This window comes from Ixodes scapularis, unplaced genomic scaffold (assembly GCF_016920785.2).
Source record: "Ixodes scapularis isolate PalLabHiFi unplaced genomic scaffold, ASM1692078v2 PGA_scaffold6__148_contigs__length_123643588, whole genome shotgun sequence".
NCBI classification, from domain to species: domain Eukaryota; kingdom Metazoa; phylum Arthropoda; class Arachnida; order Ixodida; family Ixodidae; genus Ixodes; species Ixodes scapularis.
Genome location: NW_024609881.1, coordinates 26,469,199 through 26,488,834, shown reverse-complemented (window position 1 = coordinate 26,488,834; position 19,636 = coordinate 26,469,199). Strand labels below are relative to the sequence as shown.

Sequence of the window (19,636 nt, the reverse complement as noted above, 5' to 3'; positions counted from 1 at the left end):
AAAACAAAGTGCAGAACGAATCCAGACAATCGGCCGTACACAGCGTCGTCTCTAAAGCGTAGCCAATTTAGTGGCTCTAGACGTGAATACGTCATGGAGACCTGCTATATATTGTTATGCGCGCTCTAATACACGGTGCACGTTCTTCCGTTCTTTAATCGCCTCATTGAGAAATCAAATACTCTAGACGGTATAAAAATTTTCATTGCTGAGCATTCTAAAACGGATTTAGACGTTCAGTGAAAAGTGACTTTCTGTTTGAGTGTTTTGTTTCTAGAGCTCTATGGTTTGCTTCTTCTGGATCCCGTATTGTTGTGTGTTGTGTGTGTTTTTATGTGACTCTTTCTGCACCGGTCCTGAACAGGAACCAGTAGTTTATATAGGTAAAACATGGAATGAAAAAAAAAATCTCATTCTTGCAGGCGGTTAGTCGAACACAAGATGGCGGCCACCGACGCCATCGCCGCCGCAGTGCTCCTGGTGGTGCTGCTTTCCTGTCCTGAGGTCTCGCTCACTCCGACAGATTACCACAGTGGACATGACGGTGAGTGTCACCTTTTTTTCTTCTTCTTCTTCTGCTTAGGCCTCTGATTTTAGAATCTTTATTTGAAGCACCAAAGCAACTCTTACTATCAGGGTGGAGAATAAAAATCTATACGATTTAAATCATGATTTAAATTCTGATCTAAATCAGACCAGCTTTTTACTATGCCGATTTAAAGGAAACCTTTCCCACAAAAATAATAGGAAAAATAATTATTTTTACTTCCCGTTTGTCTATCGCTTGATGCTGTCTGTGTACATTTGTTTTGTATACAAATCAAATAATCATCAAGCAAGAAAGGTTTATGTAAAACTGAACACGAACAAAAAGAAGCGCTCTTCTGAGAAAAGCGGAGCGTTGCGCTTGATTTCTACCTTACATTACATTCGTCCGCTACATAACGCCTTATTCCCACAGGGCCAAAACGCGAAAGAAACAAACAAAAACTAGAAATGTAATGTCCTACTGAAATTTCAAGGAAGAACTGGAAAGAAAAATCGTATGAAGTTTTTTTTTTTCTTTCTAACAGACTAAAAAAATCAAGCTAATTTTGTTATAGTAAAGCGGAGACCACAGCAAAGTAACGTAGATAATTGAGCAGTACTTTACACTTACCGTAACTCTTTCTTCCGCAATGTCATCAGTGATCGGACGAATCGATCAATCAATCTGCCATGTTGAAAAATACATTTAGTGGTAAAGAATCACTATTATATAGCTCAGTGTTGGGTAAAGTGCATCTAAAAGGTACTTCAAGTACAAAGTAAATGAGACGTGATGTACTTCAAGTAAAGTAGTAAGTACACTCGGCGCAATGTACTTGAAGTAAAGTACTATAGATACAATGTCCTTTCAAAGTAAAGTACAAGTAGTTTTACAAAATCTTTCATGATTCCCTTTTATTCCCCTATACAGTGATTGTTTAACTGGCATGCATTGCCCAGGGGTAATCAAGGGTGCATAATCTATTTTCCAAAACAGCGGCGTATACTTGGTAAAGTCAAGTGGACATAGAGTAGTTATTTTCGGGAGTGGAGACAAATTCAGAAGTCCCTCTTCTGAATTTGGCGCCGCTTGCGCTGGATTGTTGGACCCAAGGAATTAAATTTAGAGAGAATGACGTCAGCCCCGTAGCTTCCGCAAGCAATCCTCTCATAGAGGAATGTCCTCTCCTTAACGAAAAATAAAAATACAGTGTGTGCAAGCGAGCTGATGATAATTAATCATAATGTGACACTTGTGATTGGGGCGCGAAAAAATAAAGAAACTTTCAAGTCGAAGGAAAATACAAAAGAGAATGCCTCAAAACATTCTGACGTTATACTCTGTTGTCTTTTTCTTCGACTTCAAAGCTTCATTTTTCCGCACCGCAGCCTCAGGTGCTACATTACGAATAATTTTGCTCGCCTAATATTTTGAACCTCCTCGCTTGCGCTGACCAACCGAGAAGTAGCGAGAGCCCAAAAACCTACGGGAAAGCCGCCTCCAGAACAAACGGTGCGATGCGTCGTCTGCTCACGTCTCTGGTGAGAGTAGAATATCCCTCCCAGTATTTCTTCGGAGTTGAAGAAGCATCATTTCGTGATACAAATTTAACAAAACCAAATTTGGAGAACGTACTTTGAAATCGGGAATTGTACTTTCCTCGAAAAGTACCACAAAAAAAAGAAAAAAAACTTTAAGTAAAGTACAAGTACATACTCAGAGAATGTACTTCAAGTAAAGTGCAAGTTTCCTAAACCTACCTGAAGTAGTACTTTAAGTAGAATGTACTTAGAGATTCCCAAAATCCGAGCGTGTGTGGTACCATAAACGAGCAGCAGCGTCAACCCGACAGTTTGTTTTTGTTTTTCTCCCGCGTAGAGGAAAAAGAAAACAGGTTTTTCTTTCCCCCCTCGAACTCTTTCCAAAAAACCTATACTCGCGAAATTTCAGTACGGTAAATGCACCACCTAAAGGAAACTTTCTGAAAAAAACTTCATGGCACTCCGTTCATTGGATTATTTATGCGATTTTTACGACACCCAGTAGAGTAAAATATAACTCAGTTTATGTGCTGTTTTTTTCTTTCAATATATCTTAAAAAACACTGAAAAGTTTTTTTTAAACAGTCTGGTAGGGACACGAGTGTCAAGAAATGATCTTTATGCGAAAAAAAGAAAATAGAGGAATATTGACGGCCCGAGATTTATTTTAAATACTGGGCGCAACGTCCACGACGCAAACCTGCGCGGTTGTGCTGTCCTTCACTTACCAAAGTTTCGGGGTTCTTCCTAATTATGTTAATATCTTAACCTACCTATACCATTTCTTTCTTTCAATCTTAATGCTTCGTTCCTTTTTTAATTTATACATTTTTGTGGCCTCTTTCTGCCTCATCTTCCTTTTATTCTCCTTTGCTTATCTTTTTTTTTTTTTCACTTCTTCTAGACCGGGTACAACTGCGGAAGCGTTGTGGACATCACTAAACGTAGTTGCTATTCGGTCACCGACAGCTTGGGAAACGCTGGGCGAATCTGGGGAGGTTCCTGCCTGATGATTGGCCCTTTCGGTGTTCTTATCGACTAATGAAGAAATCTCATTGGCTGAGAAGCGATGATGAGATGCGCACGGGGAACCGCCACGGCCTCCATTTCTTAAGCTGGCTATAGTCGAAGAATACGCGTATGTCCGTCTTGCGTTGCTCCGTATTCGTTTTCCTGACCTCGTGTATTCCGCGTTACAACCCATAGCCTGTTCAGCTGACATGACCTCCCTAACCCAGGAGCCGTCACGTGCGACAAGAGCCAGCTGCCGTCTCGGAGCGTGGTGTGCTACGTGAAGCCCGGAGATCCGCACTTCGACCTGTCCCACCTGGACCCTTGTCTGTGCACCCACCTTGTCTACGGAACGCTCGAGGTCCAGGGAGACCTGTCCTTGGGGCCCTTCGTTCACGGTATACACCCCGTCCTTTTTCTCGCTCGTGCACCAAAAAAGTAAAAGAACTTCGGTTTTCTTTTTTCCGTATTAATTATTTCATCAGCCATTTTGTTGCTTAAAATCATGGTTTAAAGTAACTTGAAGCCTTTCCTGGCATTGACAGAGCAAAACGATATCGCCCGACCTTCCGGTCACGGTATCTAACGTTCAGGAAGTCGGATTTTCGAACTGTATACCTATCGCCACTTGCGCCCGCTCTGCACAATAGCCAACAAAATGGAGAAACCCATCAGGCAATCCAGTCGGGTAATGGAATGTCGGTACTCTAAGCGTAGCTTATATTTAGTGGCTCTAATAGTAGTGACACAACGCCGGAAACGCTAGCAAAATCTGTTTTCGCTAGAAGGTAATCGTGCATTATATTTGAATATCATCGACGCCTATAGAGCAGTGACTGCTCTGTTCCATGGGCGCCGCCACATTTCTTTATGCTGACGCCATAACGCGGTAGAGGGCTGCGCTTTTTCCGAGACTTCGTTTTTTTTTTTCTTTTTTTTAGGAACTTTTGCACATATTATAGTACAAGAACGTCAGAAATGCATAGTCACGAAGCTCCAACAACAACGCCGATATTAAGAGTGCCGTAAAAAGAAAAAAAATCTTGTTTTATGCGCAGCCTCTCTCTGCACAAGCTCTTTGCACAAGAGCCTGCGTTTGAGATTATTATAATAATAATAATAATAATAATAATAATTTTTATTTTTGCATCCGTATGGGTTACAGACGCCGGAGCCACGGACAAAAAGTCAACAAATGTTGACTTGACGGGGTCCGGGCCCCGTGCACTTGGCAGACAGCTATGGCGATACAAAAATAACTGCAGAGATTACAGCAATACGTAAAATACATATATAAAAGAGACCTAGGTTTCACAGGTTAACGAAAACAGCTCTATACAAAAAGTAAGTACAATGACTTAGGGTTTATATTGTAGATGTCCACGTCATCTACGCAATATTTGTTTAGCAATGAGGGTAGATTATGTTTTAAAGACTGGTAACTGTAGTTCGTGCGAAACGGAAACACTTTCCATTCCTCGGAGTAGCGGGTGCAAATGGTGGGTATGTTTTTGATTAATCCCGATGTCTGTTTCAGAAAATTAATAGATTCAGGGGAAGAAAAAAGAAATGATCGAGTCAAAAGGTCCCATATTTATCGCTTGGGGGCTTGGATCTGCACAGCCGGTAATAAGCAGTCACTAGAGGTTTCAAATCAGACGCAGTCGGTTGTAGTCAGACACAAGTTTGTGAACTGGCTTTTAAGGTCGGTTCACACAGTTACGTGAGTACGTGAGTATGACCGAGTGCGACTGCAGCGGCTTGCGACGTACGGGTTGCCATGGCAACTGTTGCGTCGGATCCAACAAAACGAGGTAAGAACCGGTTTTGTTGGAGCCGACGCAGATGTTGCCATAGCAACCTGTACGCCACGAGCCGCTACAGTTGCAAGCCGTTGCAGTTGCTGTCCGGTAAGTTTTTGCCTGGTGACTATTCGTATAGGCAAGATATTGTCCGAGCTCATGAGAAAAGGCACGAGTTTTATCCGGTGAGCTTTTTGCCTAGCGACCCTTTGTCCGGACTCATGAGAAAATGGCGTGAGTTTTTATTTGGTAAGGTTTTGTCCGGCGAACTCCCGCCTGGTGATTATTTAACCAAGTGACCTTTTGCCCGGCCTTATGAGTAAAGGGATGAGATTTTATCTTGGGAGTTTTTGCCAAGTGACCTTTCATCCAGCCTCTCGAGAAAAGGCTTTTTTTTTATCTGGTGAGCTGATGTCACGTGAGTTTTTGCCTGGTAACTTCTGTCCGGGTGTCCTTTTGTGAGAGCTTATAAGAAAAGGAGCGAGATTTTATATGGTCAGAATATTTCCGTCGATCTATTCTCTGGTGAGCTTTTCCAAAAGAAATTTTATGTGCAAGCGGTAGGACCTAATTGTTCACGAGTGACAGCAGGCAACACTTAGGGCGTGTTCCAAAATTGACTCAACCTCAGTCTAGGGTAAAGGTTCTAAACCTTGGCGTTCGAAAACCTACCCGCGTCCGACGTTGCTTTATCTGTCTTGTCACGTGACATACATGATCGGTCATAATAGCTCGGATCCGTTTGAGTAAAATTTGGTACACACATGCTTAGATGGCAAGGCGGTAGTACTGGATTTTCATCGTCACCGACCGGAAATTCGCGTGGGGCACAAATAGGACACTAGCGTTACATTGTCGCTCGGCTGGGATTCGAGCCCTCACTGATCGAACACGTGTCCCAGGCAAACGTTGACTCAGCACTTGTCTCTAATCTGCGCGATGGCCTCTGGCAGATGACGATGCAACTCCGGCACAATGGCATTGTCGTCTAGAAGATTTACACCAGAGTAAGGGTCGGCACATTGAGGATGCCGAATGAAAACTTGTCCAAACAGGACACAACAAATCCCGTGTACGGGAAAAAAAAAAAGGTGCGCGCGCTTTTCAAAGCGTGAAAGTTTCGGCTCGCGCGTACGTCTTCGGTGAGGACAACAGCACGGCTTTCCTCCTTGCCTCCTTGTCAGCAGAGCGTGAGAGTGTGACTGTCCAAACCTAGGGAGCCTTCATGTGCGACATGGAGGCACCCTATCCGAACCGACGCAATGACCACGGTCCAAGTCTCTGTTCAAGGACGCAAGCGGAAAGTAGCTTTTCCACCTCAAAACAATATGAAAAAAACAAAAAAAAAACAAGAAAAAAAAAAAAAAAACGTTTCGGGGTGGACCGGAACGGAGGAAGACCTCCACTTCGGGTACAGCAAAAGCCGCGCACGTCACCTGCTGTGTCCTGTTTAGACAGCCTCGAACCGCGGATGCTCTACTCCGTGTTGCCTCCTCGCAGAGAACCTGACTGCCCTGAACGTGCTCCGGGAGCACAATCCGCACCTGGTGCCCATGGTGGAACTCCGAGGGCTAGACCACGTGGTCCAGGTGCCCACGCAGGACCAGCTAGCGGAGCTGGTGCAGCACGTGAGCAAGGCCGTGGCACCCACCAAGCCCCGGGGTCTGGACGTGGACTACCAGCTGCACGGTGTCGACTACCAGGTGGCCATGGAGCAGAAGCCCGTCCTGGGACACTTCCTCCACGTAAGTGGGACGAGGATAAAATATCTAGCTTTGTGCTGCAGATAAAGGGTATACAGAGAATGCCCCTCCGAGGCGTTCTTCGGCGGCGTTGGACATTGCAAACTGCACCCGGTGGTGGACATTGCAGTATTGTCTGTTACATAACGCGTTATTTTATTCCATATTCCGCCCTTTTAATGCTACGGTGCGCACATCAGATTTCTTGTTTCTTCCCGTTCATTCCGATCCTTCCCTCGTGATGGCTAAGTATAGTTTACACTTCCCGCTTCTGGCGTAGACCAGTTTTTATTTCTTTGACAGTCTCCCCCTTGGCGCAAGGTAGAATATCGAGCTCACAGTCATGGGGTCGCGGGTTCGATTTTTGTTGGCGTGTATTTAGAATTGCGTTCTTTCTTCGCTAAGTACCACTCTTTTGTGCAGGTTTTCCCCTGAAGTGCGTTTGGTAACGTGTTTCGTGGCGTTTTCTCACATTTTCCTCTGAAACACCGGCCCCTAAAGACACTCTGTGTTAAAAGGCGCACTTCGGCTTTTTAAGGATGACTCCACACTTATGACTAAGTAACACCGACTGCGTCGCAACCGCTTGTCACAGCTTACGACGAGAGAAGACACTGGCATCTCCATCGGCTAAAGCTCTTCTGATCTGCGTATATTTTTCTACGCATACTTGTTTCCCTATGGGCTTGAAATAATTCTGACAACGGTATGGCTTAAATCAGTCTAAGAATTTCAAGCCCATGGCTTAATAACGACAAAGAGGGCGTCGATACTTTCACCGTTACCTCAGAGAAAGTAACGTAACTACAGTTACAGTTACAATTTTAGACCCATGGCTTGGTAACGACAATAGGAACGTCATTACTTTTATAGCTACTTACAAAAAAGTAATACGACTACAGTTACAAGTCACACGTCGAAAAAGTAACGCATTGCAGTCAAAGTTACTCAATAAGTAACAAAGTTACAGTAACGCGTTACTTCTAAGTTGTAACTCATTACAACCCAAGACAGGTTATAAAATAGGGTTTCGTGTTTTCGGGTTTCCCCCTCCCCTCCCCCCCCCCCCCCCCCCACACACACACACACACAGATTCAGTGTATTTTATGTTAATGTTTGGTGTCGGACAAAACAAAATCGGCGTTTATCGGGGATCAAGAAAACGGGACACGGGAATTAGATGTTCTGTACTAGAGGGGACATAGCGCGCTTCCCGAACACTTGGCGAATGTCTTGGTACCGTTAAGTAAAAGCGGTAGCTATAGCACGGTCGCGCAAGGCAGGCCAAACGGTATACCTGAGCACGGAGGTTCGACGTAGCTAATTCTCATCGCCGTCGTGGTTGGCGTCGTGGATGCCACTGACGACCGCCACGAGCGCTCGCTGATCCATGAGGTGAGCGCGGCGGGAGTTTCTAAACCATCCAAAATTACGCGCAGAGAGTAGATACCGTCAAAGTGGGATTTCGTATAACCCGAGTCATGTGTGGAAAAAAAAAAAAAAAAGCGTTCGAAGCAGACGACAGGAAGTCGTCTGCTTCGTCGAGCCGTTACTGGCCGGACGCCGGTGCTCCCGTCTTTTCCCTCTTCACGTGGCGCGGTCGACGGGAAGGCCCGAGTCCCGACTTCCTTGGTTTCGTGTCAATAGGGGAGAGAAGAAGCGTTTTTTCATAGAGGCGACGACAGCCGACGGCCTCGAAATCTCTGCAAAGTGTTGCCCGTAAAGCTGTCGCTTTAAATAGAGATGAAGGATGTGGTTCCGAAGAAAGAAGCAACCTCGCGGACAGGTCAATAAAAACTCTGTTCTGAAAAAAAAAAAAAAAAGTAACAAAAAAAAAAATTATATTATTATTTTTTTTTTTTTTGTTTGAGGACAATTCTAATTTTGGAGTTTTTAGGCTTTCCCGAATTTCAATGAAACAAGTTCGGGGGTTAATTTTCGGCGTTTATCGGCATATACCGAAAACGCGGCCGACCGTCTCTCGTGGATAGTACATAGAGTTAATCTCGCATGATACTCCTCAACCTTCAATCTGGTTACACGCAGGTAAAGAAGTTCTCCAGGACTACCTTACAGATGACGCCACTGTGTTATCTCGTCGTAAACATTGACGAACGGTTATAATGCGGTCGCTCGCGCTGAAACGTAAATGTGTAAACCAGACTTTACAAGTACCGTCATTCTTCGAAGCGCCGACTGCGTGACAGTTCATGTTTTACGAATGCGATCGACGGCGCACAGCAGTATCATCCGAGTGAAAGACACAATTTTATGCCTCCGGAATGTGATTTGTCACGCGTTCTCGAAGTCGTTACCTGTCAAACATGCTACCAAAAAGACTCCTAGGCGGGGCAGGCGGCCTCCTCGGTAGACATTACAACGCAAAAATGTGTCCATCTGCTGTACAAAAGCGTATTTGGGAGGCAGTTTTCCATTTATGCGTCCAGCGCCATAAAACAACGCGGAAGCTCGAATACCTTCTCAAATAGAGAACTCGAGGGGTGTTTTCCCCGTTTTATTTTCGGGCTTTTAACCATTCCGAAGGAATTCACTCTGACCGAGTGCCTGCCTTACTCACCGAGAGCTGCGCAGGGCGTGGCGAGCATCTCATTCACTCCGCAGCCAATCAGACTGCAGACGATAAGAACGCCGGACAAGACATTATGAAGCAAGACGCCCGAATAGTACGATTGACGCGCCCTGCGTTTTTCAATCCGCCAGTGACTATCGAAAGAGAAGCAAAAACCTCTGCGGTGCACTTGACCGCGATGTGGTCGCACGATGATAGCGGGACAAATTTTCACGCGTCCCTGTACTATAGAGCATGAAGCGCGTCTCCGACTGGTGTGTTTAGCGTCCTATCCCGCCCATACATCAAAAGTGGTCCTCAAGTGGCGACATATGACGTCACAGAAGCCGAAGCGTCCTGCTGTTGCCTGTCGCGATCCTGGTGGTTGGCCGTAGATGCTGGCGAAAAGCACGAGCGAACGCGAGTGTCGCTGTCGTCACAGCGTTCCAGGCGTCCCGACCTCCGGCTGCTCTAGCTTCCGTGGACTGTCGAAGAGGAGAGCGACCTGCAGCAGAACAGGCGTCTGCCACATACACCTCCGCTGTTGGGACACCGCCAGGATCGCGACCGGCGACAGCGTGACACTTCTATGACGTCATCAGGCGGAAACCGAGGGACCAGTTTTTGGGACGCAGTAAACAGACCAGTCGGAGACGCGTTCCAGGCACCACGCGACGTTTCGCTCGGCCTTTCGCGAGAAAGGCTTGTCGTTCATAAATCTGCATAATAGCATGCAGTCCTGGGTGCTTTGCGAGTCACGGGTTACTGTAACTTCGTAACTTTTTGATAACCTCTAACGGTAACGCGTACCCTTTTTTTCCAAATGTAACTTTTAACAACTGTAGTTCTATTACTTTTCCAGGAGTAACCTTGTATGTAACGACTTCACCTTTGTCGTTACTTTTTGCAGTTTCCTGGGGATTAAGATGTCACTGAACGGGTAGCATCTATCCATTCACTGCATTCTCCAAATTATGTGTGTTCCGGCATTTTGAATGTTGTGTTCGCCTTGAGCCAACTTGCCAATACGTAGATTCTCACGAGTCACGATCACATCATTCTATGAATTTTTCTTTAGCTGAAAGATTGCGTTTAATATGTTTTGTGCATTCTTCGCTCGTCTACTTTTTTTTTTTTTGCGCTGTTTATTCGTGCAACACCCCCGAACTATACAACATTCAAGCGAGCGTAGTATCTTGTGTGCAACTCATCTTCTCGTCCTCGTCTTGGGCGTATATCCCCGTTATAAATCGATAACAACTGGCCCAACTCGCAGTCTTAATACTATAAATAAATAACTCGAGATTCTCAACGCTATTGAGAGGAATGGACGAATGATTCTGTCTGTTCGCCTCACTCGCGGCCCTACAACGGGAAGAGGTGAAGGCGCGAAACAATGTTCCTCGAAGTATATAATCTCCGAATATATTCACCAGGTGTTCTTGTCTCGCATCTGTTTGCAGCACTTCCGTCAGGAATCGCCGCTCCGGAATCCCGTGGTCTCGGTCACCGTCGCCAAGGAACCTCATCTCGTGAACCACGCCTACGACTTCAGGACTCTCGTCAAGTACGTCCCCTCGTCTACTTTTGCCGGCGATGCCCTTAAAAAGAGCCCCTGACACGCAATCCAACGATCGTGCCGGAAGAGCTCTACAATTAGAATCGCCTAAGAGCTACGATCTAGTTCAAACTCAATAGAGAACGAGCCATCCGGGCCTCCGAGAATAACGCGATAGACTGCTTGGGGATCGAGAAAACACGGTGAAACATCCTCGGTCCCTTTCAGGAACGCCGATTACATCAACGTGCCAGCCTTCATGTTCCACGACGGACAGCCCGAGTATGCCGTTCACCCAGCGCCTCTCCACGGGGACCGCGGCGAAATGGACAACACCGTGAGTGTTTTGCCGAAGGGGCATCCAGCTAATTCGTCAGAAACCATCTCGTCGAAGATGGAATGCGGAAAGCAAGTCGTCTCAATTCCTGCGCAGGAGTTGCGGTTACGTCAGAACGACGCCGAGGTCTGACTATAGTTGATTGAAAGTATAGTGGCTAGACCTCGAAGCAATCTAGCCTTAAGGTCTACCCACTATATTTCTCAATCCGCAAATAAGGGCTCGGCGTTCTGGCAGCATCGCAACCCCTGTGCAAGAAGCAGACGGACTTGCGCTCCGCATAGGCAGGCTCCTCGTAGGCTGGTTCGCAAATAGGGCAACTCGTCGAAAGTCATTTAGTAGAATGGAGTATAGCTGTACTGACACTAGCGTTCGAATGGCGCCCGCGAAGAGGATCCGCTCGTTTTCGTCATGAGATGAGCGTGAAATTGTAACAAATCTTGAAGCAGCCGAGTGCGGTTCAACAGAATGTACGAATGCGACATAAGAGCGTTCAAGTGTTGCGGAATGGGCACCCCCATTTCATTCCAAGGAATTAGAATTTCCGACAGTCCCATTGCTTTTAAATGCCAGTAATGAAAACACATATCTATTCTCACTCTTGGAATGGCTGAACTCTGCCATTCCGCTCCTTTATTTCCAAAAGTGAAAAAATGGCTATTGAGAGCTACATTGTGTTACCGGAGAAGCAGCATATAAGCTGCTGACGTTATCAAACGCAGAGACAACTGAAAAACTATGCAATAGCTTTCCCAGAGCACTGGGTCTACCAAGCCGAGCGGTGCCCTTCGACGAGTTGCCCCACGAGGGGTTTACTTTTAATGAGTTGGCGTAGGTACGGCGGAAGGCGTTGCGTAGGGGAACCACGGACTGTACTAGAGTTTCCTATTGAACCTGGGAGTCGTGAAAAATTGCCAAGGTAACAAATACCCAGTTACGTGTAAACGAGGACAAAATGATGGAGACGGTATACCACGGGTGGCACGAGCGTCGTAAGTCAGTCGTCTTATCTGCGCGAGACATTACACAGGACCTTGCCAGCCCTCTGAACGCTGCCCCGTGAATCATTGCTTATTTCACAGAAAGCCGGTATAATAAAGGTGTTTTCCTAACTTCAAATATGTTTTTTTTTTTAAATATATTATGGCGACAGCCGTTATCGCCGAGATATTGCAGCGGACTCACGTGTATATTTCGTGTAGTGTCATCGTAGTACGTGACGTCAACAGTGCCCAACAAAAAGAAAAAAAAAAGGGGGGGGGGGGTGAAGCCGGGGGAAAGGAGGAAGGCGGTTAGGGGAAGAGTGAAAAGGGAAAAGGGCTACCGGCGCTTTCTCCCTTTCTGGTTGCGTAGAAACAGTGAAAGTCCCGGATGAGAGGCTTGGCCGGTGTTGGGTGTCTGCTGTGCCCCAACTTCGTTCGCGCTTTCTTTTTTGTTTTGATCTCGCAAACTTAATTAGAACAACGGGCTTCGATGGCAACAGTCCCCGGTCATCGGGACACCATTGCTTGGTCATAGGGTGCATGAATAACGAAAAGAAAGCGTCGAATACTGTCCGAGGACCTATGCAGCTTGCAATGAATCCGACAAGGCGAGAGCGGCTGCATTGACCCCGGTCTTGGGGGCAGTGGATTGCGTCCGTAAACCTATAAGACGTTTCCTAAACGCCATCCTCTCGACTGTGCTCGGAACATCTTGTGAATGGAGCGCGCACCGAACGCTGTACCGCCGATGAACATGGGGTACGCTCGCAAAGTGCGTGCCAGTTTTCTCGTGATAATTGCTGTTTCAACTTGTAAAATTTTGTAACTGAATTTATCTTAATATTGATATTTTGCAGTGGTGACCGACTCGATTTCATCATTTACAACACTTAGTTGAAGGCTCATTTCCGCCGCCGGGTGAGGCTAGAAATTGTTGAAAAGGTAGTTCTATCGGTTTTTCTGAATTGCAATCTCCTGCCAGAGAGCCGGCAAAAGCGCTCATTGGAGTGCCGCGTGGATTGTTTGGGTTGTTTCCGTTGATTGGGCGCTTTGAAGCGCTGGATAGTCACTGCAGGGTACGTCTCGTGTGTTGCGATCTGCGTCTTCGAGCCCAGTGTGCACGTTTCTTTGTTCGAGTCATGGCATCCGCCAGTGCGGCGACGGGGGGAACAGCGGCAGCGAACGTGTCAGTGATAGAAATTGGAGGTTAGTACTCAAAATACTGCATCAAATAGTAAAATAATTCGTGGCTGCTTTGAAGCTTTCTGCAATTCGATATAAGCACATCTAGAACGTCTTCGTCGTTCACCCACGAGGAAATATAAGAACATGGACACGCAAGATAAAAGCAGCGCAGCAAAACGATCTGTAGCAGCTCCGGGTGTTTACAAAAGTTAATTGGGGTTCCAGTTTCGTGTATCGCTTGATTATTACTAAAATCGGCTACGTTGAAATAGGCCTATTGCAAGCGAAAATTTATGAATGGTTCATCATTTCCGGTCATGCGGAAAGCGGTGGAGCTTCAAAACATTGCAGCCGCACTTGCCTTGCCGGAGTCCATGCAAGCTACAAGGTCCTCGATCAGTATTCGACGCTTTCTGTCGTTATTCGTGCACCCTCTGACCGAGCAATGGTGTCCCGATGACCGGGGGACTGTTGCCATCGAAGCCCGTGGCTCTAATTAAGTTTGCGAGTTCAAAACAAAAAAAGAAAGCGCGAACGAAGTTGGGGCACAGCAGACACCCAACACCGGCCAAGCCTCCCATCCGGGACTTTCACTCTTTCTGCACAACCAGAAAGGGGGAAAGCGCAGGTAGCCCTTTCCCCTTTTCTCTCTCGCTCTCAAAATGGCGCTACCCACGATAAAACGGTTTATTTCAAAGGGGGGGGGGGGAGGGGGGGACAGACCTGAAGCCCCATAAGCCCCTCCCCTGGCTATTCCACTGAACGTCAGTGTCACGAGGTGTCATAGTGCCACGTTGCAAGAAAAATTTATCACTATATTTAGCAGGACAACCTTTATTCATTTCTCAGCCACGACGCTAAATTTAGCTTGAAAATTTCTCCGCTACGTGTAGCGGGGAAAAAATGGTCTATCATTTGATAAACTAGGGGAGCAGACAATAGATCGTGCATATGCTTGCATTTTGATCGGTTATCATTGGTTATAAATAGGGCTCCGCGTTTTCGGAGTTTATTTTTCGTGAAATTCGGAGTGTGTCTTTCGGAGTTTGTTTTTTGCTGAAGATTCGGAGTTTATATTTGTTTGATTCCCAATTCTCTGAAATTCGGAGTTTAATTTCTCAGTGTTTCCTATTGAAAATAAATATGTAAATAATAACCGGATGTAAACGTATGCCAGATAAAAAATAAAACACGTTTGTATAAATTAAAATTTCTTCAGTTGAATTTGACGTTCGTGCCATTGCCATTGGCAATATTAATTTGTCCCACGACAAAAGTCGCACTCAAGTGTTGCTTCGATAAACGTCGATACCTTAAAATCAATAAACTCCCAGCGGCAGCCGCTACGAAGCCAGGATTTTATTTCGGGGAAGGGGGGGGGGGGGGGGGGGGGCGCCGCCGATGACAAAATGCTGTATGAGGGGGAGGGGGGAGAGGAGGTCCCAGCATAATGGAAGATTTCGGGGAAGGGGGGGGGGGGGGGCGGGCCCCATGGGCCTCTTCCCTAGATACGTGCCTGGTCCATAGCTTTCACTGTTACAAAAACGTACCTTCTCCTTTCTCTAAATCACAAATCGCATGGCTCAAACTGGAAACCAAAAGAGTGGCTTTTGTCGTGACACGAATGGTACAATGACCTGTTGCCCTGAATCAACCTCGACAAGACAAGCGGCAAGACCCCTATTGACAACAGTCTTAGATTTGAAAGATAATTATGGTGCCATTTTCCCAGGACCATTGACTCCGTACTAATAAAATTGTAAAAAAAAAAAAGAAAGTCTTTTAGTTATTTTTGTTTACTTTTTTTTTTTTGCCCAGGGGAAGGGGGGGGGGGGGGGTGACATTGGCACATAAACATTCGGAGTTCATCGGATAAATCCGAATTGACCAAAATTTTACCAGCGGGTGTTTTTGGATTTATCCTAAAACACGGAGCCCTAGTTATAACTTATAAAATACTTGAGTTGGTTTCAGACACGTTGCAAGCACGACACGCTTACGTGCTTCCCGGGTTTACCAGCAAGAACGACACAAACGCAAGTTTACTCCGGACCCGTTACTTCGTAAGGTTATGTGGGGAACTATACTTCGTCATTCGAAAGCCAGCTGCGCGCGCCGACAGTCGACTACCACAGTGACACCTGCAGTGATAGTGCAGGTATCACTCTAGTAGTCTGCAGCGATACTTGAGTGAGACCTGCAGGCTCTCCCGTTTGCCTTCGTAGTGGCGCCGAGCAAAGGCATCGGGTGGCGGATCACACGCTCCCGAGTTTGATTTTCTCGACAGCGCTTCGTGAATCTCTCAGGTAATGTTTAAGCTTTGATTAATTATGCGTGTGAGTGCCTGCCCGGACCGACGTCATGAGCACGCTCCAAGACTTGGTCCAAGACGAAGGTGGTGGGTCTTTATCCCGGCAAAAGGAGTCCCAAAGCAGACCGGAAGCGGAAAGAATACCTCCGCTTCCGGTCGAGCAAATGCTGTGCACAGCAGAAAGCGTGTCTCGTTTGAACAGCCGTTCACAGGAGAGGGTAGCGCTGGTTACATAACATTCAGCCCATAAACATATTCTGTCTGAAAATCCCTGTGTGCAGTGTGGTCTGCGCGGAGCCGAGAGTGTAGTACGTCTGCAGACGCCGCAGTTCATTTACAGGGCACAGCAAAAAATCGAGAAATCTTTTTAGTGTCATCTGATCTGTTGAGCGTCGCCGAGCCGCTCGCGTGAGCCGCCGGTTCCACGTGGAAATATACCATTGGTTCTTAACCGACCACAGGGAGGCCGTTAATGGCGCGAGAGACAATAGCGCCATAGCAGCATGAACCCTTCATCTGACGTGAATATGGTTTCTGCGTACGTTCAGTGCCCACACTGTGGGCAAACGCAGACTTGCTTCTTGTAGAGAGCGTGTTGGCGTGTGGCTTATGAAGTGGCACTAGGCGAGACCTGCGTTTATTCTGTCGTCTTCAGGACTCGCTGGTGAACCTGGTGCTGGCCATGGGCGTGCCTCGCCAGAAGGTCATCGTCGGAGTGCCCATGTTCGGCATGACGTACCGGCTGGCCGACCCCCACGTGGCGGCCATGGGCGCCCCGCTCTACCACGGCGCCGACGACTCTTACAAGTTCAACCACCCGCAGGTGAACACGTCGGCAGCGTCGAAAGCAACATTTGTAGATGGGTGATTCACTCCGTGTTACGAGAGACAACAAAAAAAGACGCAGGGAATAGTAGAAGAAATACGCAGACTTCTTTTATATACCTGTATTTCAGAGTAAAATAAAACAACAGTCGATAGTGAGCGCTGTGTCTGTGTAAACCTTCTACTTGTCCCTGCATATTTTTTGCACTGTTTTGTCTTTCTTGCAGTTGTGTGCCGCGGCAGTATTGATTGCCAAGGTTTACAGTATCTCAGCAGCTTCTAAAATATATAACGATATGATTCTACTGATAGTGAAACAAATCCTAAATAATGGCACAGAGTTGCTAACTTCGTGCCGCGGCCGCTTGCAGTGTTAAGAGTTTTCATCGGGCGAAACTTGTCGCACTAATCCTGTTTTTTCCGCATTTTCACTTTCTCTTGCTTCCTGCTTATGCTGTATGTTTTTCTTCGGTTCCTGTGATAGTTTTGGGAGAAAGGGTAGGAATCGACGGGCCAAATATACTTTTTAACGACTGTTTCATTTGTGTATATCTGTATGTCTTTACCCTTAATTAATACGTAGCGCGCTATGAGCTCAGCTAAATTACTGCCTTAAAATGACGGTATTTTTGATTCGACAGCGGGTGAAGATGGCCGCTTTCAGACAAACTTCAGCTGCATTACTGTGGCAGTTTTACCACTTACACATTTAAAACAAGGGTAAAGACATACTCTGGTAAAACTGGACTGGTAAAACAAGGGTAAAGACATACTCTGTATGTCTTTACCCTTGTTTTACCAGTCACATGTGTTACCACCCAACTTAATTTGTTTGTTATTGCCTCTTTTATCTCTATCCCTCCCTCTGGAAATCTGATACGGAAACGTTTTGCAGTTAGTATTTCGACATTTGAAGGAAAGTCGTTTTTCATAACGACTGCATCTAATAAACGCTATATTGGTATTCAAATATATTTCAACGTTTACAATTTTCTTAATGAAAAATAGTTTTAAATACATTCCCTCGAGAAGATGGAGAACCTCACACGGCAGCGTTCAGCTCCATCGAGTTTCGAAACTGTAACGGTATCCTGGTTTTTCTTTTTAATCGATTGCGCTCTGTTTTGAATGCGCTCTATCTCATTTAACGACACAAAGTCGTCATAAAAAGGCCTTTCTTTCCGCCTTTCAGTTCTGTGCGCTGCAGCACAACCTCAACTTCAGCGTCGAGCGTGACGCGGACTTGACAGCCCCGTACGCAGTCAGCGGCGATGCCTTCATGGGATTCGAAGATGAACTCAGCTTGAGGCTTAAGGTAAGCTGCTTCTCGACCAACACTACCTAGAATGATCAAAGCCCATGGCACTTGGACGTCGTCACCGTGAGATCGAGAGTCGATTGGTCACAAGTGCCGCGTCAGCGTTTGACTCGGCTAGCTAAGCCGTCGCACGACGTTGGGCGTCGGGTTCAGCTGCTGAGTTTATTCTAGGGGATGCATTGTCTGGACACGCTTTGACATATGTGTGGCTGCCCTACCAAAAAAAACGGTTTAAAAATAAACCGGAATGAATCCGGAATTTTAATCCGTCATATGGGCCCCTAAGCAAACCGGATTTCTAGAAACCGTAAATGAACCGGAAATACCCAGTCCGGAAACCCAACCATAATTGGTCGAAGCGGAAGCTGAACCGTATCTGGCCAATCCGTAGAGCTTCACCGGAGTGGGTCTAACCGTATATTAAACCGTATCAGGCAACACCTGAATATAATAGAAGTAGTTTAATAGAGTGACACACCTACTGTTTCACCTTCCGATGTACTGCAGCTGATGCTACAAGCCATCCCTTACAAAAATGTCATATCTAGACTTATAATGAAAATACAGATATGGATATATAAGGAATTGGGCAGATATGACCACATCTGCCCAATTCCTTATATACCATATATAGACTGCTTTATATTATCCCGTGTTTGGGCCTGGCAAATAGGGTACCCACCTCATATAAAGCATTTTTCATGTGATGCTCCTTCTAGCATTACATTAAAATTATTGCCATGGGGCAGGTACCATACTTTCAGGTCTAGACATGGGATCATATAATGCATTTCTATGAATATCCACAAAATATACATTTTACTGCTATCCCACACTGCCAAACGTGTGTTTACGTAGATACATCGGCAGAATAGGCCACTGACCAATCTTTAGTGGCCTGGTTCGAAATTTGTAACACTAATTCCGACAAATATGTATGCTACAAAAATCAAATGCAGGCGATCGCTAGTTAGCAAACACTGTAACATATCATTCGACGTCTGAAAGTCACAGCCCTTTGGCGGGATTGGTTGTCGAGGGAGCAGACAGATATGGTTTGCAAAAAAAGTTTTATACATAAAAGCGCCAAAATTCCAAACAAGCACTTCCGCCGTTCAAGAAAAAATAATAGTAATATCACACGAACAACCATTAAAATAAACTAAAAATGTAATAGCACACAGACTCCTATTAAAATAAAACAAAAGGAAGGCGACAATTAAGCTGTAAACTATACGAAAGTTCCAAAGTCGTTGATCCTTACTCACAGGGTAAAGTTCTGATTCAACTCTCCGGTCGAGCACAGCAGTTTTGACATGGGCTTGCTTGCTAGCCTCGTCGTTGAAGTCCTTCCTTGCACCGTGCGATGTTCAAAGTCCCCCAGTCGCTCCTCGCTGGCCTTGTTTTTCCGTTCAGTCCCGAAATCATCCCTTGTGACCAACACGTCGCACACACACACACGCACAGACACCATTGTTCGCCGGAAGCAATACAAGATGAAAAGTTCATTACTGCTCCTTGAACACGACGAGGTCACCACCGTTTCCCGGACTGGAAAATGACGAGGGCAGCATATTTTTAACTAAAACTTAATAAAGAAAAAAAATTAATAAATAATGAACACATAAGTAACAGAAACCCGGACTAAATCGTAAGAAAAAGTGAAACAACGAACACACAAATAAAAAAAAGAGTAAAAACACAAAGGACTTACACAGAAAGCTTTTTGTCGGGTCCAGCTCTCCGCATGCAATGGCGTCGTCGGCGGGAGGCACTCACTTGATCGAATGACGTTTTAGCGAACGCCCACGTTTCATCGAACGACACTTTAGCGAATAGCCGGACGCCGCGAAGCGGCGTTTTCGGGTGGGCCAAGTGAGTTTATATTTTTGTAATGAGTTGCCGCAGACTGTCGCCGCGAAGC

The 19,636-nt window shown here is 46.0% G+C and overlaps 1 protein-coding gene across 1 annotated transcript in view; it reads left to right on the top strand.

The window, feature by feature from the left end:
* Window positions 1-441: 441 nt before the first annotated feature.
* LOC8040109 overlaps window positions 442-19,636 on the top strand; it is a 30,130-nt gene continuing 10,935 nt past the window's right edge. The window contains exons 1-7 of the mRNA XM_040503026.2: window positions 442-544; window positions 3,309-3,479; window positions 6,384-6,628; window positions 10,659-10,762; window positions 10,982-11,090; window positions 16,225-16,392; window positions 17,587-17,709. Coding sequence (XP_040358960.2) covers window positions 442-544; window positions 3,309-3,479; window positions 6,384-6,628; window positions 10,659-10,762; window positions 10,982-11,090; window positions 16,225-16,392; window positions 17,587-17,709 — 1,023 coding nt within the window. The remainder of the gene's footprint in view (window positions 545-3,308; window positions 3,480-6,383; window positions 6,629-10,658; window positions 10,763-10,981; window positions 11,091-16,224; window positions 16,393-17,586; window positions 17,710-19,636) is intronic.